Raw genomic sequence first — 25,117 nt, 5'->3', positions numbered from 1 at the left:
AAAGACAAGGCCGTATAAAGTAGACTGTATGAAGTAGGCGGTATAAAGAAGGAGGTATAAAGAGAAGGCGGTCTGAAGAGGAGGCAGTATAAAGAGAAAGACGTATAAATAGAAGGCAGTATAAAGAGAAGGCTGTATAAAGACAAGGCCGTATAAAGTAGACTGTATGAAGTAGGCGGTATAAAGAAGGCAGTTTAAAGAGAAGGCTGTATAAAGAGAAGGCTGTATAAAGAAGACCATATAAAGAGAAGGAGGTATAAAGAGAAGGTGGTCTAAAGACAAGGCGGTATAAAGACAAGGCCGTATAAAGAGGATGAGGTATAAAGAAGGAGGTATAAAGAGAAGGCCGTATAAAGAGAAGGCCGTATAAAGAGAAGGCTGTATAAAGAGGATGAGGTATAAAGAAGGAGGTATAAAGAGAAGGCCGTATAAAGAGAAGGCAGTCTAAAGAGAAGGCTGTATAAAGAGGATGAGGTATAAAGAAGGAGGTATAAAGAGTAGGCTGTATAAAGAGAAGGCGGTCTAAAGAGAAGGCCGTATAAAGAGAAGGCTGTATAAAGAGAAGGCGGTCTAAAGAGAAGGCCGTATGAAGAGAAGGCGATCTAAAGAGAAGGCGGTATAAAGAGAAGGCTGTATAAAGAGAATGAGGTATATAGAAGGGGGTCTAAAGAGAAGGCGGTCTAAAGAGAAGGCCGTCTAAAGAGAAGGCTGTATAAAGAGAAGGCGGTCTAAAGAGAAAGCCGTATAAAGACAAGGCCTTATCAAAAGAAGGAGGTATAAAGAAGGGGGTATGGTAAAGGTTGCAGGTTTTTATCTAGATATAAAAAGGGTATGAGACACAAAAGTCAAAACACAACATAATGAACAGCACAACACAACACGAGGTGGCGAACAACAAACACAGGTTGGAATAACAATGATACTTGAACATGGTTAAAATGTTTCATCAATAAGCTGTCCTAGCAATGTAACTACAGTAGTAGCAGAAATGTATGTGTGCACTCATATGCAAGCGCTACAAACATAAACGGTTTGTTAAGAGTTCCATTTGTGTTTGGCGCGGTGGAGAAGGCATTTTGAGTAGTGACTTCGACGTGGGGATGGTGCAGCAGAGTTCACATCACCACACAATTATAATAGTGTTTAAAGTGTGAACAATTCATCCATGAATGTTTCAAGACAGCAGTGGGGAGTGGGAGGGTGTGGCAGCAGTCCTATCCTCATAGCCCCCTCTCCATCAGATTAAAGCTACTGACAATCGTATGTGTGTGTGTGTGTGTGTGTGTGTGTGTGTAGTCTCTGGGAGGGGCACTGATCTCTCTAGGAGGTGACCACATTGACAGTAGGAGATGGATGAGCCTGGATCAACCCCATCCAAGACCACAGCAGCCCTGTGCATAACATAGGAGCTCCCTGGGCTCAGGAACAAAGACCCACGCAGGTATTCAAATGGCCCTCTTAACAATGTGATCTGGAGAGAGTGGAAACTGTGTCCCTACCTTTAATGAGCTGCTAATAGGGAAATCATGTTCTTTTCTCTGCCTGGATAAAGACAGATGGAGAGGGTGGAATTTGTCTCTCTCTCTGATTGACTGATTGATCAGGTTGGATGTGAGGAGGTGAATTATGACAGTCCTTTAGATGGCTGCTGGTCTTCACTGTCAGAAAGTGACAGTGGTGCCTCGTGTCACCTAGCCTTCCTGTTTTTCGAGAGATGTTCCAAGCTGTTGCCTTACGCCCCAGCCACGCTCATCCCATGTGGTTTAATCTGTGTCTATTATTGGTCAACTGTCATTGTCAGTCACTTTGTGTTGCTTTTTCGTGTATTGTGTCCGAACAGACTGACACAATACATTCATACATGCACTATATAGATGTACTGTTTATTTTGAGATTTAGATGGAATTGTCTGAGTATGTATAATTATAAAGTGGCAGTTTAAAATGCACCGCCATGGAAACATGTAAATAAAATCGGCTCATAAATGTAGAACTTTTCTGAAAAGAAGAAAACTAGCTAAAGCAAAATATTTAAACACATGGCTGCCCAGATCATTTGATTACCTGGGCATACTGCAAGCATCTCTACAGGTGTAGGATCTTAATTTGATCACCATGTTGCAGGAGAACTTGTAGTGTATTTCAGGATTAAAAAGGCGTCTGAAGTTTGTGATTTCCACTTTGAAATTTCAGACTTGATTTTCCCTTTACAAAATATGTATCAACCCTACAAAATGATCCTTTAATTATAATCCACATTATAATCTACATAATAATTATAATTTCCTGTTGCGGCAGGAATATTTTCCTGCTCTAGCAAACTGGCTCAAATTAAGATCCTACATCTGTATTTTCTCATTGAGTCTATCCACTGAGCCTGGCTGTTAAAAAGGAAGTGACATGCTGTAGTGTCCTGTGTGGCAGATGTGTGAAGTGGTATTAAAGCTCAGTAGACCAACAACACAAGAGAGAAGTGTGCCATTTTGGCTCATTGTCTGGAGTGGTGACAGAACTGCACAGAGCTTCCTCAGGCTGAGCCTGCAACACCATGGGGTCTGGAGCATGTATTCACATGCAGCTTCCAATAACATTAGGATCCAGTGGAGATGGTGTTTTACATTTAAGGCTACTTAATGACTTTCTAATGGGATAATCAGGCTGTGTCCTGCCCCCTGAGTGACAGGGATAGGGACAGATGGGGGAGTTCCTTTCTGACAGGCCAATGGCTCAGAACGGATGAGAGGTTTGAGTGATGAGGCATCGCAGGACATTTGAAGCTTGGAGTCCCCCCTGTCAGAAAGTGACAGTGGACACCTTGTCGCATATCCTCTGCTTGTGGAGAGAGGGTGCTGCATGGTGAGCCCTCTCAACAGGCCTGAGAGGGGGACCAAAACAACCAAGTTTAAATGCAAGTGTGTCGATGAATACCCTCTCACCAGTTACTGATGACTTCCTATCCAAACCAGGCTGGGCCATCATGCATGTGTTTTGTAGTCACTCTTGCAGGTCAAAACAACTCAAGGACACATATTTATGACACATCCAAATCTTCTATATTGAATAATCTCCTAGACTAGTACTCATAGTTGAGTCAGATGGTAATGTGGGCATAATGCATGTACACCTACAAATAAAGTGACACTTTACATACCAAATGCTTGGATCAGGGCCTTTTTATAGCAGTGTGTCACTATCCCCCCTGATTGGGACTGTCATGGTGACCAGCTGCTGGATTCCATCACAGCATCCAACACCTATCAGCCAACATCTGCTGCCTTTACCATAGCAGGTTAGATAGAGGCAGCGAGCTAATTCCACCCATACTATAACATCTCTCATTGCTGTGAGATGGAAGACAATGAGAGTGCCATGCTGTAACCATACTGACTGCTGTACTACCCGTCCACAGGGCTCAATAAACCAAACTACAGCTTAGGAACATAGCGGGGCTTGACGGCTGGTAAACATCCCCTTGTCTTTATTGTTCAACTCTTGGTTGTGAATTCAGATTAGAGAATGTCTAGTAAAGGTTTTCCTCTGTAAAAGTAAAAGTTAGTGTGGGACGACTTTCACATTTGCTAAGTAGGCTTCTAGCACTCTTAACTCCACTTACTCCATAGCTTTCCCTTTTTCTCTTTCTTTCTCTCTGTTTTTTTTCTCTCTCTCCCTCTCTCCCTCTCTCTCTCTCTCTCTCTCTCTCCCTCTCTCTCACACAAACACACACACAAACATACGCTACATCCCCCCATGTGATGTCTCTTCACAGATTAGGTGAGCTCCCAGGAGAGCCATTTGGTACAAAGCGCTAACATCTGGCAGCCATTACATTCCCAGATCAGTTGTGATTTGTCCATATGATGACTGGCCCATCCAGACGTCAGGGCTCTCGTTGCCATGCTGCAGGCAGGCCACTGGTGCTGTCGCTTCTGTTTTCATACCACTGTTAATTCCTGCCTATAATTAGCTCTGTTCACTGCTCCTAGCTCTCCATTCAACATTTAGGATTTATAGGGATGCATGGGCTGTGTGGTCCCTCTCTCCCAACAGTGTGCACTCTGGATGAAGGCGGATTCACTTTATATTCAATACACTGTCATTTAGATCGTAGCTATCATCTGATAAAGTGGCTGTTGGTATCAATCTAGTGTCTTCCCCTTTAAAAGCAGCCTTTCCAACTCATACAAATGTGTTGACATATATTTACATGTTTGTTTGTTGCGGCAAGCTGTCTGTCCGTTGTTTAAGTTGAAATTGATCAAAATCACCAACTGTGACGGACTCACTTTGGCACATGATTACTTTGGTGAGGCTTGCCAACTGCCGCTCTGCCAAGAGACTTGTGAGATGGAGTTAAGTGAGATGAGGGTAAGGAGGGACTGTGGTGTTGGCGCATGGCTGCTATTAAATAAACTCTGTCTGTTTGATAGAGCCACGACTGAGCCGACAGCGTCTTCTCCCTTACCTGAATCTCACCATACCTTAACTGTCCACGCGCGGTAAACTCCCATCAAGTCTATGTAATTTGATCACGGGCCCTCGCGGTCCCATCTGCATCCTCCTCATTTCCATAAGCATCATGTGGCGCTAAGGCAAGCACATTTTGCCAAGCTGTCAGCGCATCAGCCGTCTCCCTGCTAAACAGCTTCCCCATTATAGAAGCCAATGAGATGTGTCAGCTGAAGGAGCTACAAGAGGACCCTGCCATTCGGCCCCTAATTAGTGGTCCAGACTAGCCTTTGTGTGTGTGTGATTAACTATTCATTGTATCAATTCTGTTCAATCTGATGTATTTTGAAATCATATCCCTTCTAGGGAGCAAATCCATTTGCTTCCCTAATCGGAAATCATCAACAAAAAAAATCTGTGTCTTAAGGGTACCTGTGGTCCCCGGCCCCAATGAGGATGTCTTAGCTGATAGTCGACTTGTGTAGGATATTTGAGGGATTACTGAGCATGTCATACTCCCCAGTCTTCCAGTGCTGTAAGCAAGCTTACTGTAGATTTAAGATTTTGTAGATGATGGACCCTAGATCTAGTAGGAGACCCTCAAAAGGTTATAATCATCATTGATTCAAAAGTTCTGATTCATTTTAGTCTCATAAATTCAAATGAATTTATTCTATTTATTTTCCCCGCATTTAAAATGTATCGGCTTCTTTGTATCTGCCGTGTCCGTTTAACTTCTGTGGTCTTGGACACAGTGATGGCTTGCTCCTCACACGTCCATGTTTCACTTTGTCACACAGCAACTTCCTGCTGAGTGGGGCCAAGCCACAGTGCCCTCTGCCAGGCTAGGAGCTGGCACACAGACCACTGCCCACGGGCACCCCCTCTACCCCTTTAACCCTTCTCCCTCCTTTCCCCTCTCTGGGGAATGTTCCTCCACCTTCTGTCTACTAAGATTCACCCTACACACACACATGATGGATCACTGCGACTAAACGCTCTGTCTCACTAATGTCCAAGACTATGATAATGAGGAAATGCTTTCAACAAACAAAGTTCTGTTTGATGTGCATGAAAACACTATTTTGATTGTCTCTATTGATATAGGCATCAGATAGTCAGGTGATCATGAGTCATGTTGTGTCCTATGATCATTGGAAATGAGCCCCGCTGTCCTTACAACGATGATCCTTTGCTGAAAAGGACAAGAGGAAAATCTATCTTTTTATTCCGGGTAATAAACCTTGGGAAATTACAGGTAATCACTCAGCAAAGACTCTCCTGTTGATTCCCTTTATTGAACACAGACAGCACAAAAATCTTGTTTTATGTTGAACATGTCCCCAATATCATCATGGAGAGTGGCTTTATTCAGGGCAGATTTTAAGCATGTGGTGGCCTATGATTTAAATAGATATATCTCTCCTCACTGCACCTGCTCCCCCAACCTAGCCTTTCTGGCCAGAAGGTTGGGGTGGCGCGAGGGCCATGGTTGTCTGTGGTTGACAATCAAGGACAGTTCGTTTTCAGCGGTGTCAGGACAGTAACATTCTCCCAGGGAGTCCCTTAACCATAGGCTACTGGCAGACAGACAAACACTCTGTGACAGCCATTTATGGCCAACTAGTGAACGCCATCTGTCAGACACTGTGGGAGGACATTACTGCTCACAGAAACGGTAGCTTGATTTCTCTCTCTTCTGTATTTACACAAAACTGACACCAAAGCCGACTTGCATGTTGTGTTGGAAGTGTGTAAACAGCCTGCTATTCTAGCAGGTGTCTGGTTGACTGGTTCCGTGGATTTGAGTGAGATGATCGCCCCCATTTTGCAGTTGAAAATGCCTCAGACGTCTGGCATATTCCGTTATTTGTCTGTAAAGGTATCAATATATCAATAATATCTATCATAAACATAATTCTCCATAAATCAGATAAATGCAAGTAATGAGTCACCCAGAATTGCTAGGCCCTATCGCGAGCTTGAGGTGATATCTGCATTTGTCAAAATAGAGTTATATACATAGCCTTGTTCTGTTCCATGTTCTCTACCTATGTATCCCAATTGCTGTTGTTAAATTCAAAAGAATTGAAGATCAGAATTGTTGACACCATTCAAACCAATGAGGGTTCGGAACTTTAAACCCAATTATCTCAGGGTCATCTTTTTTGCAGATAGAAATTTATAGTCCCAAGCACTCGCTACATTAGATCAAGTTTATAATTTGCCAAGCTGGGTTGATGAGACAGTGGATTGCGCAGTCAAATGGAACTGAGTAAATAGACATTTTAACGTCAGATTTAGCCTGTGGTAACTTGTGGAATAGACACGGGCTGGAATGCACTCTTAACCAATAAGCATTCAGGATTAGACCCACCCATTGTATAATTGCAGATAGAACCTTATAGTCCCAAAGTCTCGCTACATTAGCTTGTGCAATGTAAATATAAATATGGCAGTATTTTATATTTGAGTTACATTTCTGTCAGAAAGCATGGACATTTCTAAATATGACTATGCAACACAGTTAGATTTTTTTGTGATGCTGACAGGCTCTGGGAGAATTATAGACTGATCCTTTTACAAATCCACCAATCCTCTAAATTGTGTAAACAATATATTATGACCAAACAACAATTGAACAAGCATAGAAAACATTTCCTAGTTCCATTTCCCCTCCAATCAAAACTTGAGGAAGGGAAACGTCAACATAGACCTCTCTAACTGCACAATTAACATGCAAATGAGCTCAGACACTAATGGCTGTGGCAAAATGTGCTTATGATGGAAATATGCTTTCTGTTTTGGCTATATGGGATAATTATTTGTCTATGAAATCAGCTGATGACAGGCATTCCCCTGTGGCAGAGAGGCAATGGCTGCTGCACCTGCCACCTAATTCAGACCCCAGACAGACTCAGAGTGCACAAGAACTGGCAAACATAATGAACTGCATTCACCCTGTCACTGGAGTCAATAACTTATCCCCACAACTGCTTTTGTTCTATGAGGGGGCAGCAGCTCCTCTGATGCAGCCAATGCCCCTTATTCAACTGAAATGTATTTTCAATTGCAGCCCCCAGTCTTGCCCGGCACAAGCCCTGCTTTGACGCAGAGCTTTTAGCTCTGGGCCAGCAGCATTGTTAGCATGCATATCTATTGTGCGGAACCTTTGAGGGGAATCTGATCTTAACAAGGCCACTCTCAAAGTGTATAATGTGGAGTGTTTCCAGTAACAGGTGTGTCCACTGAAGATGACTGGCCATTTGTCACTGCTGAAAAGAAGGGGGCTACTTAGCAGGGTTGTCTTTTCATTTAAACCCTTCAAGAAATTACTTGGGAGCATGAAAGTCCTTCTCATTGGTTCTTTAGTGACCCTTATGTTGTTTTAAGGCTATTTAGGCTCCCAATCTGCCTGGTTCTGAATAAGCACCAATAGCTGGTGTGGTGTAGCGAATCTCTATCTGTCTCACTCTTTCAGCCAGAGAATTGTAAGCCTGAACAATTAAGAAGTTTAAAAAAAATATCTACTGGATTCATATACAGCCCTATTTTTTACAGTTAATAAAAGTTGTTCGACCTGCATAGTCTAAATCAAAAACTAATAATCAAAGTACATTCAATATTTTTTGTATGGGAGCATTGCCTTCCCATGCATCACTGTTCTACCACAGCAGCACTTACTATAAACAAACTACTTTTGTTCACAGAGGTGTTATCATCATGACAATCAGCATGTCTGATGAATCTCCAGCAGGGAGCAATTTTATTAGCTGCAAAACTGTAATTAAAGAAAACAAAGGGAGTTGCATGGAGAGAAAACTACCAAGTAACGTCTAATTCATAGCAACCAAATAGGTTATTAGGCCGATACAATTACCTACAGTTTTCCTCCACAATCTCACAGAGATATTGTTCGAATAAAGGGCAAAACAAAGAAATTCAAACAGACTCAAAAAATTAGAAGAGTACTCATATCTTAACCCTCAAGCAAATGACTGGTCATTTTGACCCCAGAGGCATATTTTTGATCATACTGTATCTCAAAGGTGTTTTATTCACCCTTCCATTTTTCCATTACTTTGTTAATCCACTTGTTATTATTCAATTTAAATAATTGTTTAGTGTTTCTGTATCAATGTGGACTTTGGGGCCATTTTGACCCCAGACAAAAACACCTATTTCCGCTTATAGTATTTTGATCAATAAGCTCTTTATTTAAGTCTAGGTTTCTCTGGAGACATAATACCAAGTTATCCATACCCTCAGTATGGGTGGCAAGTGGTTAGAGCGTTGGGCCTGTAACCGAAAGGTAGTTGAATCGAATCCCCGAGCTGACAAGGTAAAAATCTGTCTTCTGAGCAAGGCAATTAACCCACTGTTCCCCGAGGATGTGGTTGTTGATTATGGCAGCCCCCTGCACCTCTCTGATTCAGAGGGGTTGGGTTAAATGCAGAAGATACATTTCAGTTGTACAACTGACTAGGTATCCCCCTTTCCATGTGATTTTGACCAGATAGACAGATCACCTGGTGAGCCTGAGCCCCTTACGTACTTACCTATGGTTATACGCATATATAGCAGATGTGACTGTATAGGAACTCAAAATGACCTTAAATGTATGCTTAGTTGCTGTCAAAACAGCTCATGTGTGTGTATTCTGCTAAAAACTGTTATTCTACTGAAAATGTTATATAAATACGAGAATTCCTATAATATCCTTGTAATGACATTTTGGTTGCTATAACATTTGGTTTGAAATGACATTGAGGACTTGGGCATGCTTTATGAAGCATGCTACCATAGCTCATTAGCCCCTATCACTCCCATTGGCTTGCTAACAGCAATGCTAAAGCTTCTGTGGGATAAGTAAATAAAGAAAACCAAGTCATTGTCTCTCAGGATCAATTGATTATTCACTTTTAAGACATATCATTAAGTACATGTTGATGTACTGCCCCTTTATATGGCAGTTGTTTTTACCAAATAAATATGACAAAATTCATATTTTCTTCAAAATTCTGAAAAATAAATGATACTATGATCAATTGATAGTAAATCAGCTTTTTAGTACTATTGTGGATTGTACTTCGGAAAGAAGCGACACATTACAAAAGGGAACATGTATATTTTTGTTTTACATAATGTGCTAATTAACTGTAATTTTGTTAAAATAACTGTCTGTTTTTGGTTATATTTTATTTCAGATAGCATGTCCAATGATGTTAAAGGTCCAATACAGCCGTTTTTATCTCAATATTAAATCATTTCTGGGTAACAATTAAGTACCTTACTGTGATTGTTTTCATTAAAATGGTAAAAAATAAACAAAATAGCTTCTTCAAGCAAGAATTTTGCTCAGACTGTCTGTGAGTGGTCTGAGTGGGAAAATGAAAACTAGCTGTTATTGGCAGATACGTTTGGAACTCTATTTCTTATTGGTCTATTAACTAATTTACCACCTGGTGATGTCACCTGGCAGGCCAAAACCATCCCACCAAACAGCTCTTACACTAAAATGGCATTGTCATCATTTTCACAATTTCACAGTATTATTCCAACCTCACAGTGTGAAAATATAAATAAACCATAGGGAAATCACTTTTTAACTGCACTGGGCCTTTATGATAAGAAATAAATTCATATTTTGCTGACTGTTGCTTTTTCCAATAGTTCATTATTGTTGGTGTAAAATGTGTTGGAGGAGTGAGGGTCAAACATCATAACATCTGTGTCTGAGTGAGAGTTCAGTCCCTTTCTGTCCAGATAGTTGCCTCTCAAGGGTAATCACACAACATGTTTGAAATGTATTCATGATATTTTTGTTTAACTAGGCATGTCAGTTAAGATCAAATTCTTATTTACAATGACAGCCTAGGAACAGTGGGTTAACAGAACGACAGATTTATACCTTGTCAGCTCGGGGATTCGACCTCGCAACCTTTCGGTAACTGGCCCAAAGCTATAACCACTAGGCTACCTGCAGCCCCAATATTTATTCTTTATTATTTACAAAGGTCAGATTATCCATATGAGTCCAATATATTTTCTGGAAACATTTACAAAATTGCATGCATGTGAACTCCCAATTTGGAGTAAGGTAAATCAATGTTACTACTTATGTTGCAGTAGTGATGGTAGAACTGCACATAATAATATTCACATGCATTGCTAATACTTTATACTTTATGATATAATTCATATTATGAACTACATCATCAAGCAAGCATCATTGTATATTAGCAATATCATAATTTTAATAATACTTCGCAGAGTAACAGGTTAAGATATGAAATAACTGCTGGCACATTTTTCTCACACCACTGGATTGTAAATGTTCTTTACTGCATGATAAATCTGAACTGATAAACTAAACTTTTTTTCTTTTCTTTTCTTTTTTTACATATCTCATGATTATAAGATTACTGCCAGGCAGAATTCTTCTCTGGCACCGTTTTAAGAACAAAATATTTAAAAGCTTCGTTTTGATGGTGCTTTTGCAACCCGTCTATATAAACCCCATCTGGCATGGACAGTCTAACCGTAACTGTTTGTATCCGTCAGACAACGTGTAAAATGAACTCCCCCTTTCACTCTCCCAACCTACAGCAGTTACTACGAGGAAAGAACTTGAGCTTTCCAACGACAAAGTTACAAAAGGCTTACTGGCTCATTTACATGCTCGAATAATGGCTGCTGAATGCATAATCTCTTGCATTTAGGATCCTGTAATCCCAACGAAGTCTTCTGATGTGTTTCGATCCACATTCCCCCATGAACAATTAACTTGTAATCTCCACAGACATACATTCTGTTTCTGCCTATCTGATCAGCGATGCGCCAGTGAAAGGACTCCAGGGACCTGCCAAAGCGCTTTCTGATCCCATGGAGGTTCATGTAGCATTTAAGGGCTCAACAGTTCCATAACGCGCATCTAATTATGAAATAGTTGAAGCACATTGTATGATCAGAAATATGTCGTATTAGTAATTTATTTGTTTAAAATATAGGCCTAGGCATATGGGACATGTTTGTATTTACATGTATTATTTATAGATTCTTAGTGAGGCTACTGTAGACCTATTAAAATGGTTGAGTTATTGTTGTAAGAAGTTGGCCTAATATCAACAGTTAGAAGTGGGGCTGGTGTTGGGATGTGCAATTATGATAAATATCATTATGTTATTAAAATATCATGAAATTGGAGTTAACAATGAAAGTATGTAATAATGTTTTGAGAAAGTTAAGCCAAACCATTCATTATCGGGTGTTTAGATCGATAGGCCTACTCTCGAGAAACTTTTCCGTCAACACAAGAAAATCACTATAATGCAAACATGAGGATTTTGTATGATTCTGGACAGAAAATGTTTATCTAGGTGAGCTACATACAGTATAGATCTAGCAATGTACATGATGGTTAAAATGTGCATTCAGATGTGATCAAAATAATGAGGGTCTAATAATTATGTTGATTAGTATAACATCTTAGATATATGTATATTTATTTTCTAGCCTACTGATAAAGATTAGCTTAATGAAGATTATTTTCAGTATGAGGATAAATACTGGGAATGTTCCTTTGTGGAAAATGTCAAATGTCTTCTGGCTAAAGGGAATCTAAAGGCAATCAAGGAGAATGCCCACACTTTCCTGCAGATGCTCCCAGGTGTTTAAGCAACGTTTTTACTGGTGTTAGTTGCTGCATCAAAACTCGTCTAACCCCCATGGGTGTAATTTGTATTCAAAACTCCTTCGTCTTCTATTTCTGCACTTGCGAAATCTAGTGGACGTTCAAACAACAGATTGTATTAGGCCCACGTGTAAACTTTGCCAACTGCACTGGATAATTATTTTGCCAGCCTGCAAAACAAATACTTTGCTGTCACTACACAACAATGAATGAACAGAAACAAATACAAGTTAGCAAGTATCCTACGTTGAGGAATCATTAGGTCTACCTCTTATGTGGACTGTAAACGTTGTATACAGTCTATAGATATGTTAGGACACGGTCTACATATTCATTAAAAAGTGACATTAAAATACAGGCATTATTGGCAGACTGCATGATTCCAATCCCTCAAGGCATCCATATTAGGCTACTAGACCAAACGTATATTTAGAAATGGCTTTAATCTATGAATAAATAATCCACCGGAATAAATGTCCTTAATTGAGGCCATACTAGATACATTATGGCATGGCATGGACAGACAAAGCAGCATATATGGTTCATTATATCAGTTTTATTGAAATTTCATCCAGGAACACTGGGCAATAATAAATATTTCATCAATCATCAAGAATGTACAAAAATAAAGACGCAAGGTCTCTGGGCATAACAAATTATTTCCAGCAAAACAATCATGCTTTAGTTGTTCTGAAGCCATGCTAAATAAGTTCTACATACAAATGGACACCGAATAACGCCACAAAGCTAAAAGCATTTTCAGAATTCTATGGAGTAATCAAGATCCATATAATGTCAACCTTTTTCGAACTAAATATATAATAATACAATGTTCATACACTGTAGAATGCGATTTCACCATCCTTGTTACAAGGAAAGGACATTCTTCACTTTCACAAATGATGTAAAAAACAAAAGTATTAAATCTGCATGCAACTTTTTCGCCCTTTCAGATCAGTAAGTATGTTGTGCTACGATCACCTTCAGTGCTCGAAACGTAAGGTTACATTCAGACATCTCCAGCTTAATGTTCTATAAATTGTTGTTTTTTTACAAAGAAACATATGTACACTGTGTGAATGCATCTCTGGTGACACCAAATAACCGGCAAAAGTTTTACCATGAAAAAAGTATTTTCACGGGATCTTTGTTACAGGGAGGATATTTATGGTATCTCATACGCAAAAACAAATAAACAGACAAAAGATAAACAGACATGCATTGAGGTCAATTCTTCATGTCCAATTCACAATTTACTGTACACGTTGACACCATTCTGTATCGGATGTCCCAAATTACTTCATCACGTCCTTGTTTTCACTTGTAAGTCTCGTCAGTCCCGCTGAACTGATAGGAATATGAGGGGGTGGAGGTACTTGACATATGGGGCACGGGCAAGGTAAACCTGACCAGTGCTGGAAACCGCTGCCGAGTTGAAGCGGGGGTGCAGGGGCACTCTTCATTAGGGAATGAGGTGCTCGGATGGAGGTTAGTCCCGGTAAAGTGGTGGTGAGGGTGGAGGATGTGGACGAGGACAGCGCGCTCCCGAGCAGTGGATGCACCTGATGCGCTGGGTTGCCAGAGTGCCCGCTCACTGTCCCGCAGTGGAACGTAGAATGATGTCCACCGTAGATTTCTCCAACCAGCCTTTTCATCTCGTCCAGTGAGCTGTTGAGCATCAGGATGTAGTTTCTGGCGAGCAGGAGAGTGGCAATTTTCGACAGCTTTCTCACGGACGGACCGTGTGCATAAGGCATGACTTCCCGGAGGCCGTCCATCGCCAGGTTCAAGTCATGCATCCTCTTGCGCTCCCGTCCGTTGATTTTCAGCCTCAGATGCTGAACCTCTTGCTCGGTCACTTGCTTCTTGAGTTTGTACTTGCTCCCGCCAGGTGACTTTTCCCCGTGCCTGGAAAGGTGCTCGCTCGTCATCTTCTGGAGGAGTTCGTTCTGCGTCGAGGACACTGAATTGAGGTGGTCTCTGAGATACATCCCATCCATGTCTGGTGAGGAAGATCTGCTCGAGCTGGAGTCAGAATGCATTTTATTAGCTCGGTTTGGGTAGGAGGTCGCTGCTTTCCTCTCTATCTCTGCCCTGTTTTTAAGTCACACTCGATCACCTGATTCTGTCGTTTGAGTTCCGTCCTCTTTTTGGGAAGGAGGTGTAGGTAACAACGAAGGAGTCGACACAGTGGGCTTGTTGGCCGGATAGCTGCGAGTAATCTTATCTCGCGGGTGCACCTCTTGGTCTGTGGTGAGGTAAAAGAGCGCTCGGAGTATTTATAGTGCTGCTTGAGAGAAGGGAAACAAAAGGAGCCCTCCTATTCATTTCATAATGGTCTTGTTAGGATGACGTCCCCATTATTATACAGGGCGGTGTCCTTTGACTGTCCCATTGACCAAAGGGACATCTATTCCTATTCATTGTAATGCCACCGTGGGGGGAACACTTCAGTCCTGGATCATCTGAAACCAAGACAACTTAAAAACTCTCTGCGGCTCTCTAGAAATAATAACGGGTTAGTTTGAAAGTATTGTTTGATCAGCTTCACTTTGTTTGTAATGCATTTAAAAAAAGTTTTTATTAAAACTGTGTAGCACTCAAATTCTGGAAAACTTGACATGTGGTGGAGCCTGGTCATGCATCGTGTTTTATTGATTGTGTGTTTGGGATCGACTACTATATTCTCTAAATCGCTAGAAAATATGTTAATTTGCAGTATGCACAATCTAACGCTGTCGAGAGAGAATGAATAACATTGATGAGTTTCGCTGCGGTTTAGGATAGACTGTCAATGACGGACGCACACCCGGACGTGATTTTTGCTCACGAGCAACATAATATGATATATTCCCTAATACCACATTAATAGCCTGATAAGCAAATCGATTCTAAGTCTATTCAGCCTCATGACGTTTCGGTAATTAGCAGCTAACAAGGGGACTTGGCGAAAACGGATAAGATATTGATTTAGAATTTGATAAAAGCAAATAAGGTAGCCTATCTCACACGTTCCCGGTACATAAATTAGACTAATTCATGACATGCTATCATTATAACGTGCTATAATATGTACTTTATTTGTTCATGAATTCATTTTCAGATCCTGTATGAAAATGCATCTGTTTGACCTGGTTTGACAAATCTCTTACTATTCTCAGCCATGCAGGAATCCGCATAACATTGCTTATATGTTATCTGACTCTCATGGTTGTATTTGTTATAAGTGAAGTGACCTTCCACCATAGGTAAACACCTGCCATAACATGACATTTAGATCGGAAATTAATTTATTATATCATCACAATTATAGGCCATGTATGACAGCCAAAAAATAGTTATCCCCATCAGAGGCCAAGCTGGAAATGGATTGGGCCAGGACGCTTGATGCACAACTGCAACAGAGTAGGTAGGCTACTCAACTTCCAATCAAAACTACATGTGGTTTTCATTTAGTTATACAAATGATTCACACAAATATGCTGTGTCATTGCTTATTAAATATAAGATTTAGTATTATGTTGAAAATAATTTTTAATTGATTATGACAACAACCACAACAACAACTATTATTATTATTATTATGTCTATATTAACAACAATGTTATGTCATTAGCCTGTTGTAACTGTTGTAATTCTTGTTGCTACATAAGGTGTGTAAAAATACAGACGTAATAGGCCTACCTTCTTACCCCTACAAATCTCATTAAGTGCCTTATTAAATTTGTGGGTAAAATGCGTCCACCTCCAGAATGGAAACCAAAGTTAGGCTTGAAGATGAATTGCTCAAATGTAGCAACGTAACCCGGTTTTCCTAAGGTGGTTGGTTTTAGTAGGCCTATACTCTATGCCTGCATAGCCTAATGATATTACATTAGGCCTAAATATATTGCTCATGTGGTACATGTGGCAGGCCTTCATGGCGTATTATACCACCATTCTGAACCTTGAATTGCGTATAGTTTAAATTAAATATCTGTTCAATTCAAACAGAAAATTCGAAACTTTTTATTGGCCTAGCTATAGGCTAATAGGCTGATTATTTACTTACTTTTTCTAAATATGTAATTTACATTAGCCTACATAGGAATTCCAATCCTTCAATAAGATAACTTTCAACGAATATAATGAATCCTTATACTGTAGTAGTCTCGTTTAATTTGTGGAGAGTATCAGCAATATTGTGATAAACTAGTCAATACATAAAACATGAAACATTAACGAATAAGACATTTAAAAAGTATATAGGAAAATGTTCAACATCATAATAATGCTAATTATTATAAAAGTAATAATACAAGTAATAATGATAATGATAATAATAATAATAATAACAATAATAACACCACCAATCCTCTAGTCGTGAATAATGTTATAATTGTGTTAATAATGTTCATCCTTAAAAGAATCTTATCCTGTAGAAATGTTGATGTAGAACTATAGAACTTGTTGATGAAAACTTGTGTCCCAATGTACAGAAAAAGACCACATTTACAGAAACCACTCATTATCACTAAATTATTAATTAGTAATTTCATCTGCATTATATTGGACACCAATGTATACAACCATTTGAAGGATGACTGAAACCTAGAAGATAACTAGATAGACATTTAACTAACTCGATAGAATTCGATAGAAATTGAACCAACTCTGTGATGAAGTATCATAAAACACATGGGAGATACTGGGAACAATATTACTGAAGTTTAAGAAAACATTGAGACTAGATAGTTCCTATCTTCAAAGGGGTATACTCTTTTGTCATGGAGGAGAGGAATAATTGAATGCACAGTAATTGGAGGGGTACAAGCATCATCCATCCAATAGTGCCAGCCACAAAAAAAAAATCAATCTCATATTCTACTTGGTGTTCCACAGCAATAAAATCCCCCACCATGTCATTGTTGGAATAGAAAAGAAACCATCCCTCATAAAGGTGCTGCAATGCAAAGAAAAGCGCTGGACTTCTTTGCTCTCTCTTGGTGGCATTTGAAAGTTTAAAGCTTTGAATACCAATTGCTTGAACTGGACATATGTGAATCCCTTTTAATCCTACTAATCCTGTCCCCAAGTGTTTCTTTGTCTGTGGGGCAACCACATAGATCTAAGTGAAAGTGTTCCTAATCCAGGCAATGTGGAGAAATGTCTCAATGAGAGAGAGCCAGGGGGAGAGGGAACTGCTCCGAGGCGCAGGGAGGTGAAAAGAAGGTGTTATGGTGGTTTGTGTGGCTGTGGAGTGGGGGGGGCTCACCTACTCACAACTGCCCCAGGGGAGGGAAACACCAATCAGCAGAATGAGTGAGGCCCCTCCCACCCTCCCACCAGTGCACTAGGCCCACGCTGCTTACCCTGCACCAAGGACCAGGACATTGGCCTAAATTGAGGATAAAAAAAAAAATCCCTCTTACTTAGCGGTACAGTCCCAGCAGGTTGCCTCTAATGTGCCTCAATTCATTTCTTAAGCCCCTCCGCTTTTTCATTATTCACCCCATCCCACGCTTTCTCTCTTCCCCACGCTCTCGGCGGCTTCTCCCAAAACAGACCTGATGCCATTTAGTCATACAACCCTGTTGGTCAGCTTAGAATGCTGGCAGAGAAAACAACTCCTTCAAAAGAGTCTGGTTTTTGGGCATAACAAGTGCTGTCTGAAAAAGCTTCATTGTGTGTAGCCATATGTTTTACCTGTTCATATACAGCTCATGCTAGATACTTGAAAGTTGTTCTTCAACTTTCAAATATCTTCTGTCCGATCAAAATCATCTGTAATAATCTTCTGTACGATCAAAAAAATGTGAATATAAAAAGTTCCGTATTGTGTCATCATCAAAAACAACATATAACACGCATCACATTTAATTTCCTGTGTTGCAGGAGTTAAGATGCTGTGCTCTCTAAAGCCCCGTTTATACCTGGTTCTAACATGTCTTGATCTTGTCCACATTCTGATTGAGCCCACAATTTTAGACAAGTTTAGACAATTAAAAGATGCATTGGGATCTGATCTTATAAGTGTAAACAGACAAGATCAGATCAAGATCAGGACAAGAACAGGACAAGATCAGGATTAAGGACGCATGTTAATGGCAGGTAAAAACAGGGCTTCTGTCACCATGGCCAGAATTGGAATTAAGTACTTTTATTGTGGACAGAATGAAACCTCTTGATGGACCACATTGTCAGCCCTGCATGGTCGAGGAAGTTGAACAGCCCTCCAGCTCTCCACAGTGTCTGGGTTGGATTGAAATGTACTGTATACAAAATAGTGTACTGTACACGAAAAAGTGGACTTTTACGTGAGCCTGTCTCCGAATTTAGAATAAGTAATTTGTGTCTATTTCACAATAATCTGTGATAATAGGTTGGTGTCTGAGGACCAGCACAATCCTCTGGCACAATGACCAACACTGAGCCACCCTGGATTTACTGCTTACGCCGTGGGTGAAGTGAGTTACACCATGGACAAAATTGTTTTCTTTGAGTCTTTGAGATTCTTTGGGCCTTACTGTTATAAAAAATGCTTCAACTATCTTCTGTTCATAAAGTTTCACTCTTAAGTTTCATCAATCAGAACAGACAACAGAAGAACAGATACAATACCTGATCAACAGCTTTTAATGAAAGTCCATGTAACTTTTTTTTGTATTAACCTGCGGCCATTCGAAAATGAATGTATTCAGATTGAAACAGTAATTTTATTCAGCAATGCATCCTGAACACAGAATATACACATGACCAAGTTCAAGGTCGGGGTCGTGTTCAGGAGTGTGCAGCATACTGAATATTCCTTACTCTAGTTTACATGTCTATTTTACACAACATATTTCTATCTGAACGGCCTGTTACTTTGGGACACTCCTGAACAGACCCTTGGTTCCCTGGTCTCAGCACGTAAGTCCTTTAAGAGGACCTATTCAGCAGAGACACAATATAATTAGCAGCACAACAAACCACATTTTTCAGCTGCTCCAGGGTGGCCCGCACGGCCCAGTAATGGCCCAATAACCCACGAAGGCCCAACAGTAGTAAAATGTGAATGAATCAGCAATAGTCAGCATGTAAAGTGAGTGTACTCCACCATCATCTTTGAAACCAGACAGAATGAGTTCAACATCCCTGGATTGAAAAGCCCTGGTCTTGGTGGGAAACATCCTGCCACTATAAGTCTGAGCGAGGGGTCAAGGTCAGAGCCGTGTCTTGGAGGCCGTCAATGTTTTGCTGAATGTTGAAGGAGTTGGTTTGATAGTGTTGCACAAGACAAATGTAATTAAATCGCTATTCTTTTCATTTTTATTTTGTTGCATCCATAACTCTGTCTATGAATTTGAGTGTTTACATTTCTCCAGACCCATCCCTCAGCTTTTCACTGAAATAGAGGCGGGGCGGCCGATTTTGTTATTGTTTCAATTAAGGATTCTATCTTTAAGACTTTTCCAATCCAGATACTGTACCATGGTGTTGCTGAGTTAAATACGATATATCAATAAAACTTTATGTTCCTTGATTCTGTATTCTGTTATATGACAAGTAAACAAATCTTCAAATTAGAAATATCTAATTAACATTACGATCAAACAATAAAAGCTCCCTAATTAAATGGCTCACAAGGAGCTTCACCATGAATATTTAGGTTCTAATTAATATTTGGAGAGTTGTTTTGTTCTGAGAAGACATTTACATTAATTAGGCAAAACAAGAACATTTACATTTCAGTGCTAAATATGCTCTTTCATGTTCTTTGTTGAATTGAAAAGTTCAGAAACAAAACTCTCTTAAGCTGTTTGAGGCATTCAGGGGTATTTAGTTCACAAAGCTGTAACTCACTTATTACTCACGCAATCAAAACTCCCTACCCAGGCCATTAGCACTGTTACTTTTTAAAGGCGTTGAAATATTGAGGCAAGCACTTGATCTAGTTGAAAACACTTTGAAAACTCTCAAGTAAGTCATGTCTTCATGATTACATTTTGAGCTTTGAAAAAGAATCTTGGAAATGCATGTAGCAGATTATTTTTACAAGAGGAAGCCTACAGTATGTCCAAGTCTGTTCTCACCCATCTCAATCTTTTCCATCCATTGATAGGATGGGCATTAATGTTGAAACATGTAAGTAATGACCTGTTGATTTTGGAGTTGTACGATGATAGAGTGGCATTACTGGTGAGGTCAGAGGTGTCAGGAGGAACAAACACCCTCAAAACCTCCCTTATAGTGGTTGTATAGTGGTTGAGTGCTGGTATGCCTGCTTGGTTGTGGTTCTGTGCCTTCTCTCAAGCAGCCAGATGGCCCACAGGCCCTGGTTTAGCTTTAGCATGGCTCTGTCTGTCTGGTAGGTAGAGTTTGCTCACTAGAGACTTGGACTCCATCGCTGTACCAGCCCCTCAGCGCCTTCTTTTAACCGTCCCTTTCACTGGGGACAATTGTTCATCTCCCATGCCTCTTTTCAGGCTCAGTTTCAGCCTGGCAGCCCCTATTCTGCTTTTTATGTCACTTTGTGTCTGGTTCGCCCCCTTCCTATGGGTGCACATGACCAGAAAATGAAGGTTTGCATGGGGGCTCCCCAAGAAGGGAGTAGGAGAGAACAGATTAATATGTAAGCTTGGCAGATAAGCTGGACAGAGGAGGGGTGCATTGTGCTAGAGTGGGGTTACATGTAAGGAGAATAGGGACTGGCCTTGCTTTGGCAGCCAACAGGGGCTGGTGAAAAGCTCACTGTCCATTGTCTGAGCCAATCTGAGAGGGGTTGTTTCATTAATTACACATTCGCACATATCGACAAAGTGGGAGGTAAGGAGTTGAAAATGCAGATGTGTGTGTTTGTGACAAAAAACAGGCTGAAAAAAAGCCTTGATCCTGTCCAAAGGCATTTTGAACCAAAATGACCTTGCAGTCTTCAGTAAAAGATGGAGGAGAGGGAGGGGTTCTCCTCCCCACCCATACTGCTGAAGAGCATGGTGGCCCTGCTTGTTCCTTATCAATGCCCATCGTAAGCAATAAAATGATCAGGTCCTCCAGAGTCCTCCTTGTATCTTGAAGCACTACCATCATATATTGCCTGGGTCGTTCCACGAAAAGAGTGCCTTTTGCGCAAGGGCGTTATGCACCCATTATTTTAGAGACCGCACTCCTCTGGAATTTTGCATTTTTCAAACACCTGAAACTGTTTTTTTAAATGCAATTTAGAGTCATAATCATTATGTCTAATTATATGTAAAAAAATATATATATATATGTATTTTATTCTGCAGCGGTTATCTAAGCATACCTCTTTACTTGTTCAATTGTCATTTTAATGAGGGTGTTATTCTGACTTGTGAATTACATATCTCAATATATTGCACTAACATGCCTAGGATATTGCATCCAAATGACACTATGTGGGACCATAACACACATCAATACAGGCATGTATCATGGTATCATAATTAATACACAAATATCATGATATTATCATAAAGTGCCAGAATACATTTAAACCAAGTATTTTTCTGCGTATCTAAGCATACCTCTTGAGCTGTCTGTATCCTCCTGACTGGTGGGTCGTATTTTAAACAAACTAAATGTGCTTCTCTGCATCTGCTAAAATCTGGATAAAGGATTGAAAGGAATGACAAGAAACTGCCATGTGGAGAATCATAATTGACTAGTTTCAGCAAATGTCATCTTGTTCTTGATACCATATCTTGTTTTGAGGTGTTTAGACTGATTTCATGTCAATGCTACTATGGCTCAAATATGCTAGCTAGTTATCCAACAACTGTAACAATGTATTTGAGAGACAACAAGTGCTCATTGTGCAAATGTATTTATGTTTTCAATAAACATTGGAGACTAAATATAGTTTACATGTTGTCAACAATCTAAGCCAACCCTGTCTGTTTTGTCCCATAGTTGTGCAAATGTTGGTTTTGTTAAGATGAAATCATCAGCCCTGTTACTTTATTTGGCACTTAATAGGCACTTACTATAGTCAAATTTGTATTTAACCACTTGAATTGGGAAAACATATTTTTTATTAAGTTGAACATGTGTTCTTTATGACATCATTTTAACAAAAAAGAATCCTACAAAATTACACTTCTTAAAAAACACCACGAACTGCCTACACTGCTGCTTAGCCACAGAACACGTAGGGCACAATAGGTCAAGACAGCCCAGAGAAGTATCATTTACTAATAACACATTGGGTAAACATTGTCTTTATCAGCTAAGAGATCCCCATCATGGATGGTATGTAATGCTTTCCAGTTGGAAGGGAACTTCTTCCTCCCAGTCACCATTACCATCGCTCTCCAGGCCACTAGCACACCCCTTGTAGACAGTCTGGGAGGGGACTCACTCTACATCTGTTCATAGCTATTTTGAATAGCTTTTTGTCATTCTTGATTTTGCAAAAGAATGTAACAATTCAGCTTTGACCAAATAGGAAAGTCCAGTGTTATCAAGTAGAGAGTACATTGTGATCACTCTGAGGAAGTTAACTAAACTTTAAGAGCAGTTACGATTTTTGCAAACATTTACCATTCTTTTACAGAATGAGGAAGTAGTTTGTGGCCATGAAGATTGTGTGACAACAATATGAACGAGCTACCCTGCTCATCTCAAGGAGCTTACTTGCAGCACCTTACTCTCCAAAGAAACTGATTGAAAATGTGCATTTATGAGCAGCCATGATTTTATAGCAATATAAAGCCTGTCAAACTCTCACCCCCAGTCTTTTTCTTTACTCTAGGCTGGATGTTAGTCCTGGGTGTCATTCCTGAACAGACTCTTAATGTTGGTGGCCGTTCCTCTCCTTCTACGCTCTCCTGTCTTTTTTTCTTTTTATCGCACCCAAACACAAGAGTCGCAGGCGGGGATGTCTCAACCAAACACAAGAGTCGCAGGCGGGGATGTCTCACCCAAACACAAGAGTCGCAGGCGGGGATGTCTCAACCAAACACAAGAGTCGCAGGCGGGGATGTCTCAACCAAACACAAGAGTCGCAGGCGGGGATGTCTCAACCAAACAGCAGCAACAGAAAGGGCTGCAGAGGAACAAGAAAATAAACGCACAGCCTTCCTGTAAATTCAGCAAATTAAGTCAAATCTCCCCGTACAGTATATACATGTACATGGAAACTTGTCTCCAAACTGTTACAACAAATGTACCAGAAATTAATGACTGAAAGTTTTCCTCTAGTCACAGTATAAAGAGTAGGAATAGTATGAAAGTATCATCTAGTCAGGCTGCTGCTCCAAAAGCTGATAGAGATTCTGTTGGGAAGGTTATAGGATGTGTCTAAAAAGAACATGTGAGCCTTGCCTCCGGCCTGTCAATCACACTACCCTGATGACTATAAGCTGGCCGTCATGTAGTCATTAGAACTAATGAACCCTTACATGAAACAGAGCACACCTCTCACTCTCTCCTCTTCACCTCCCGGTTCACCCTGTAGCAGTCCCCTGGGAGCCTAGACCAGACCCACCACTGAGACAACATAGCTCCTTAGCACTCACTTTTTAAAAAACATTTTTTTATTTCTTAGCACTCACTTGTCAAGGGCCATTATTTTGCGTCAGATACCAGTATGGCCTCCAGCTCACTTCATGGTTAAACTAATGTTGAGGTAATTAATGCACAAGGCAGACAGGAGGTAGTCGCAGCCTCACCTGTATAACTGTAGCATTGAGAGATAGTTGATATGCTTTTGACCAATCATAGGGACTCCTCTTGTCAATCACTAAGTTGTAGTTGGATTGGAAAAAAGTGTAACATCAGTATATAATTTACAGTATATTATTTATCTATAGAAAATAAGCAATTATCTTGTGTGGGAGATCTGGAAATAAATGCTGTACTATCCCAAATGTTCTGTGGTGTATTTCCAACATAATTACTTTATCTATTTTATTTGCATGGAATTGCATTTTTTTTAGTACAGTAGTTCCTTATCATTTCCAAACTATTTCAGTGCTTCAATAGAACCCGTACACTCTGTACATTCTTCAAATCATCTGCCGTGGAGTGAGACATTTTTGGCAAGTGTAATGAGTTTGAATATTCTTCTGGATACCCAAATTCCTTTTCAGATGGTCCACATAAAAATTGTACATTAATAAGACAAAAGCAAATTGAGCCACACCAATTCATTCATGGCTGTGGTTGTTTGAATCTTCGCCCATAAATGAATAGCTAATAGGCCTGTGATAGGAGATGCAGCAATTTGGGGTATTAGTCTCATTTGTCGCCGTTTCTTGTCAAAGCAGAATCGTCCTCTCTGTGTAAGGAGAAATTTTCAAAGAAACAAATAATTTGCATATATAAATGATCCCTCTGAGAGTAGCTTTAAAGGGATTGTGTATGTGTGTGTGTGCATGCGTGTGCGCACATAGGGGTGGAGTGGGGGGGAGGGTGTAGAGCGAGAGGTGGCTAAGCAAGAGAGACAACGTGTCACACAGACCATAGCGGCAGTTGTTGGAGAAAGCTCTCCGTGTTCCAAAATGATGGAACATACGGGTTAGAGAAAAAAAAGGATGAATGGTGCAAATCTTTCAGTAACGGTGGGGAGCAGTGAGAGACGGATCATTTGGGGATATTATGAGAGTCATTCTAGCCCGCCCAGGCAATGGAAGGGAGTATGGGACATGTCTGTCTGTGGCTCTCTCTTAGGGCCTATGTTTTTGTGCTCCTCCTGGCCCCGCTCTGTTTTGTCAGCACATCAGCTAATGGAGAAAGTTAATTGTGTTGGTTGTGAGGCCACCTGTCACACCAGCCTCATTTCCATACTAATGGGGTGAGAGTGGCACGGACAGAATGCCTTGCCGATGACTGGGAATCATGTGGGTTCTATTCACCAGCTTACTCCTAAAGATATATACATGTACGCATGCGTTAAATGTACGCACACACACACACACACACACACACACACACACACACACACACACACACACACACACACACACACACACACTATCAGAGATCCTAAAACTGATCT

At 40.3% G+C, this 25,117-nt stretch overlaps 1 protein-coding gene across 1 annotated transcript; it reads right to left on the bottom strand.

Annotated features, from left to right (window-relative positions):
• Nucleotides 1-12,674: 12,674 nt before the first annotated feature.
• Nucleotides 12,675-14,414, bottom strand: LOC129828821 (oligodendrocyte transcription factor 3-like). Its single transcript, XM_055890051.1, has one exon. The coding sequence runs from the start codon at nucleotides 14,178-14,180 to the stop codon at nucleotides 13,434-13,436; it is 747 nt and encodes a 248-aa protein (XP_055746026.1). The 5' UTR covers nucleotides 14,181-14,414; the 3' UTR covers nucleotides 12,675-13,433.
• Between the last annotated feature and the right edge of the window lie 10,703 nt (nucleotides 14,415-25,117).

The sequence above is a fragment of the Salvelinus fontinalis genome, chromosome 30 (genome assembly GCF_029448725.1).
Source record: "Salvelinus fontinalis isolate EN_2023a chromosome 30, ASM2944872v1, whole genome shotgun sequence".
In the NCBI taxonomy this organism is placed as follows: domain Eukaryota; kingdom Metazoa; phylum Chordata; class Actinopteri; order Salmoniformes; family Salmonidae; genus Salvelinus; species Salvelinus fontinalis.
Note: the sequence above shows the minus strand (reverse complement) of the source record. Positions and strands in the feature narration are given on the sequence as shown.

Excerpts from the sequence above, each read along its gene's own strand:
- LOC129828821 (XM_055890051.1), bottom strand. The coding sequence starts at position 14,180 with ATGCATTCTGACTCCAGCTCGAGCAGATCTTCCTCACCAGACATGGAT.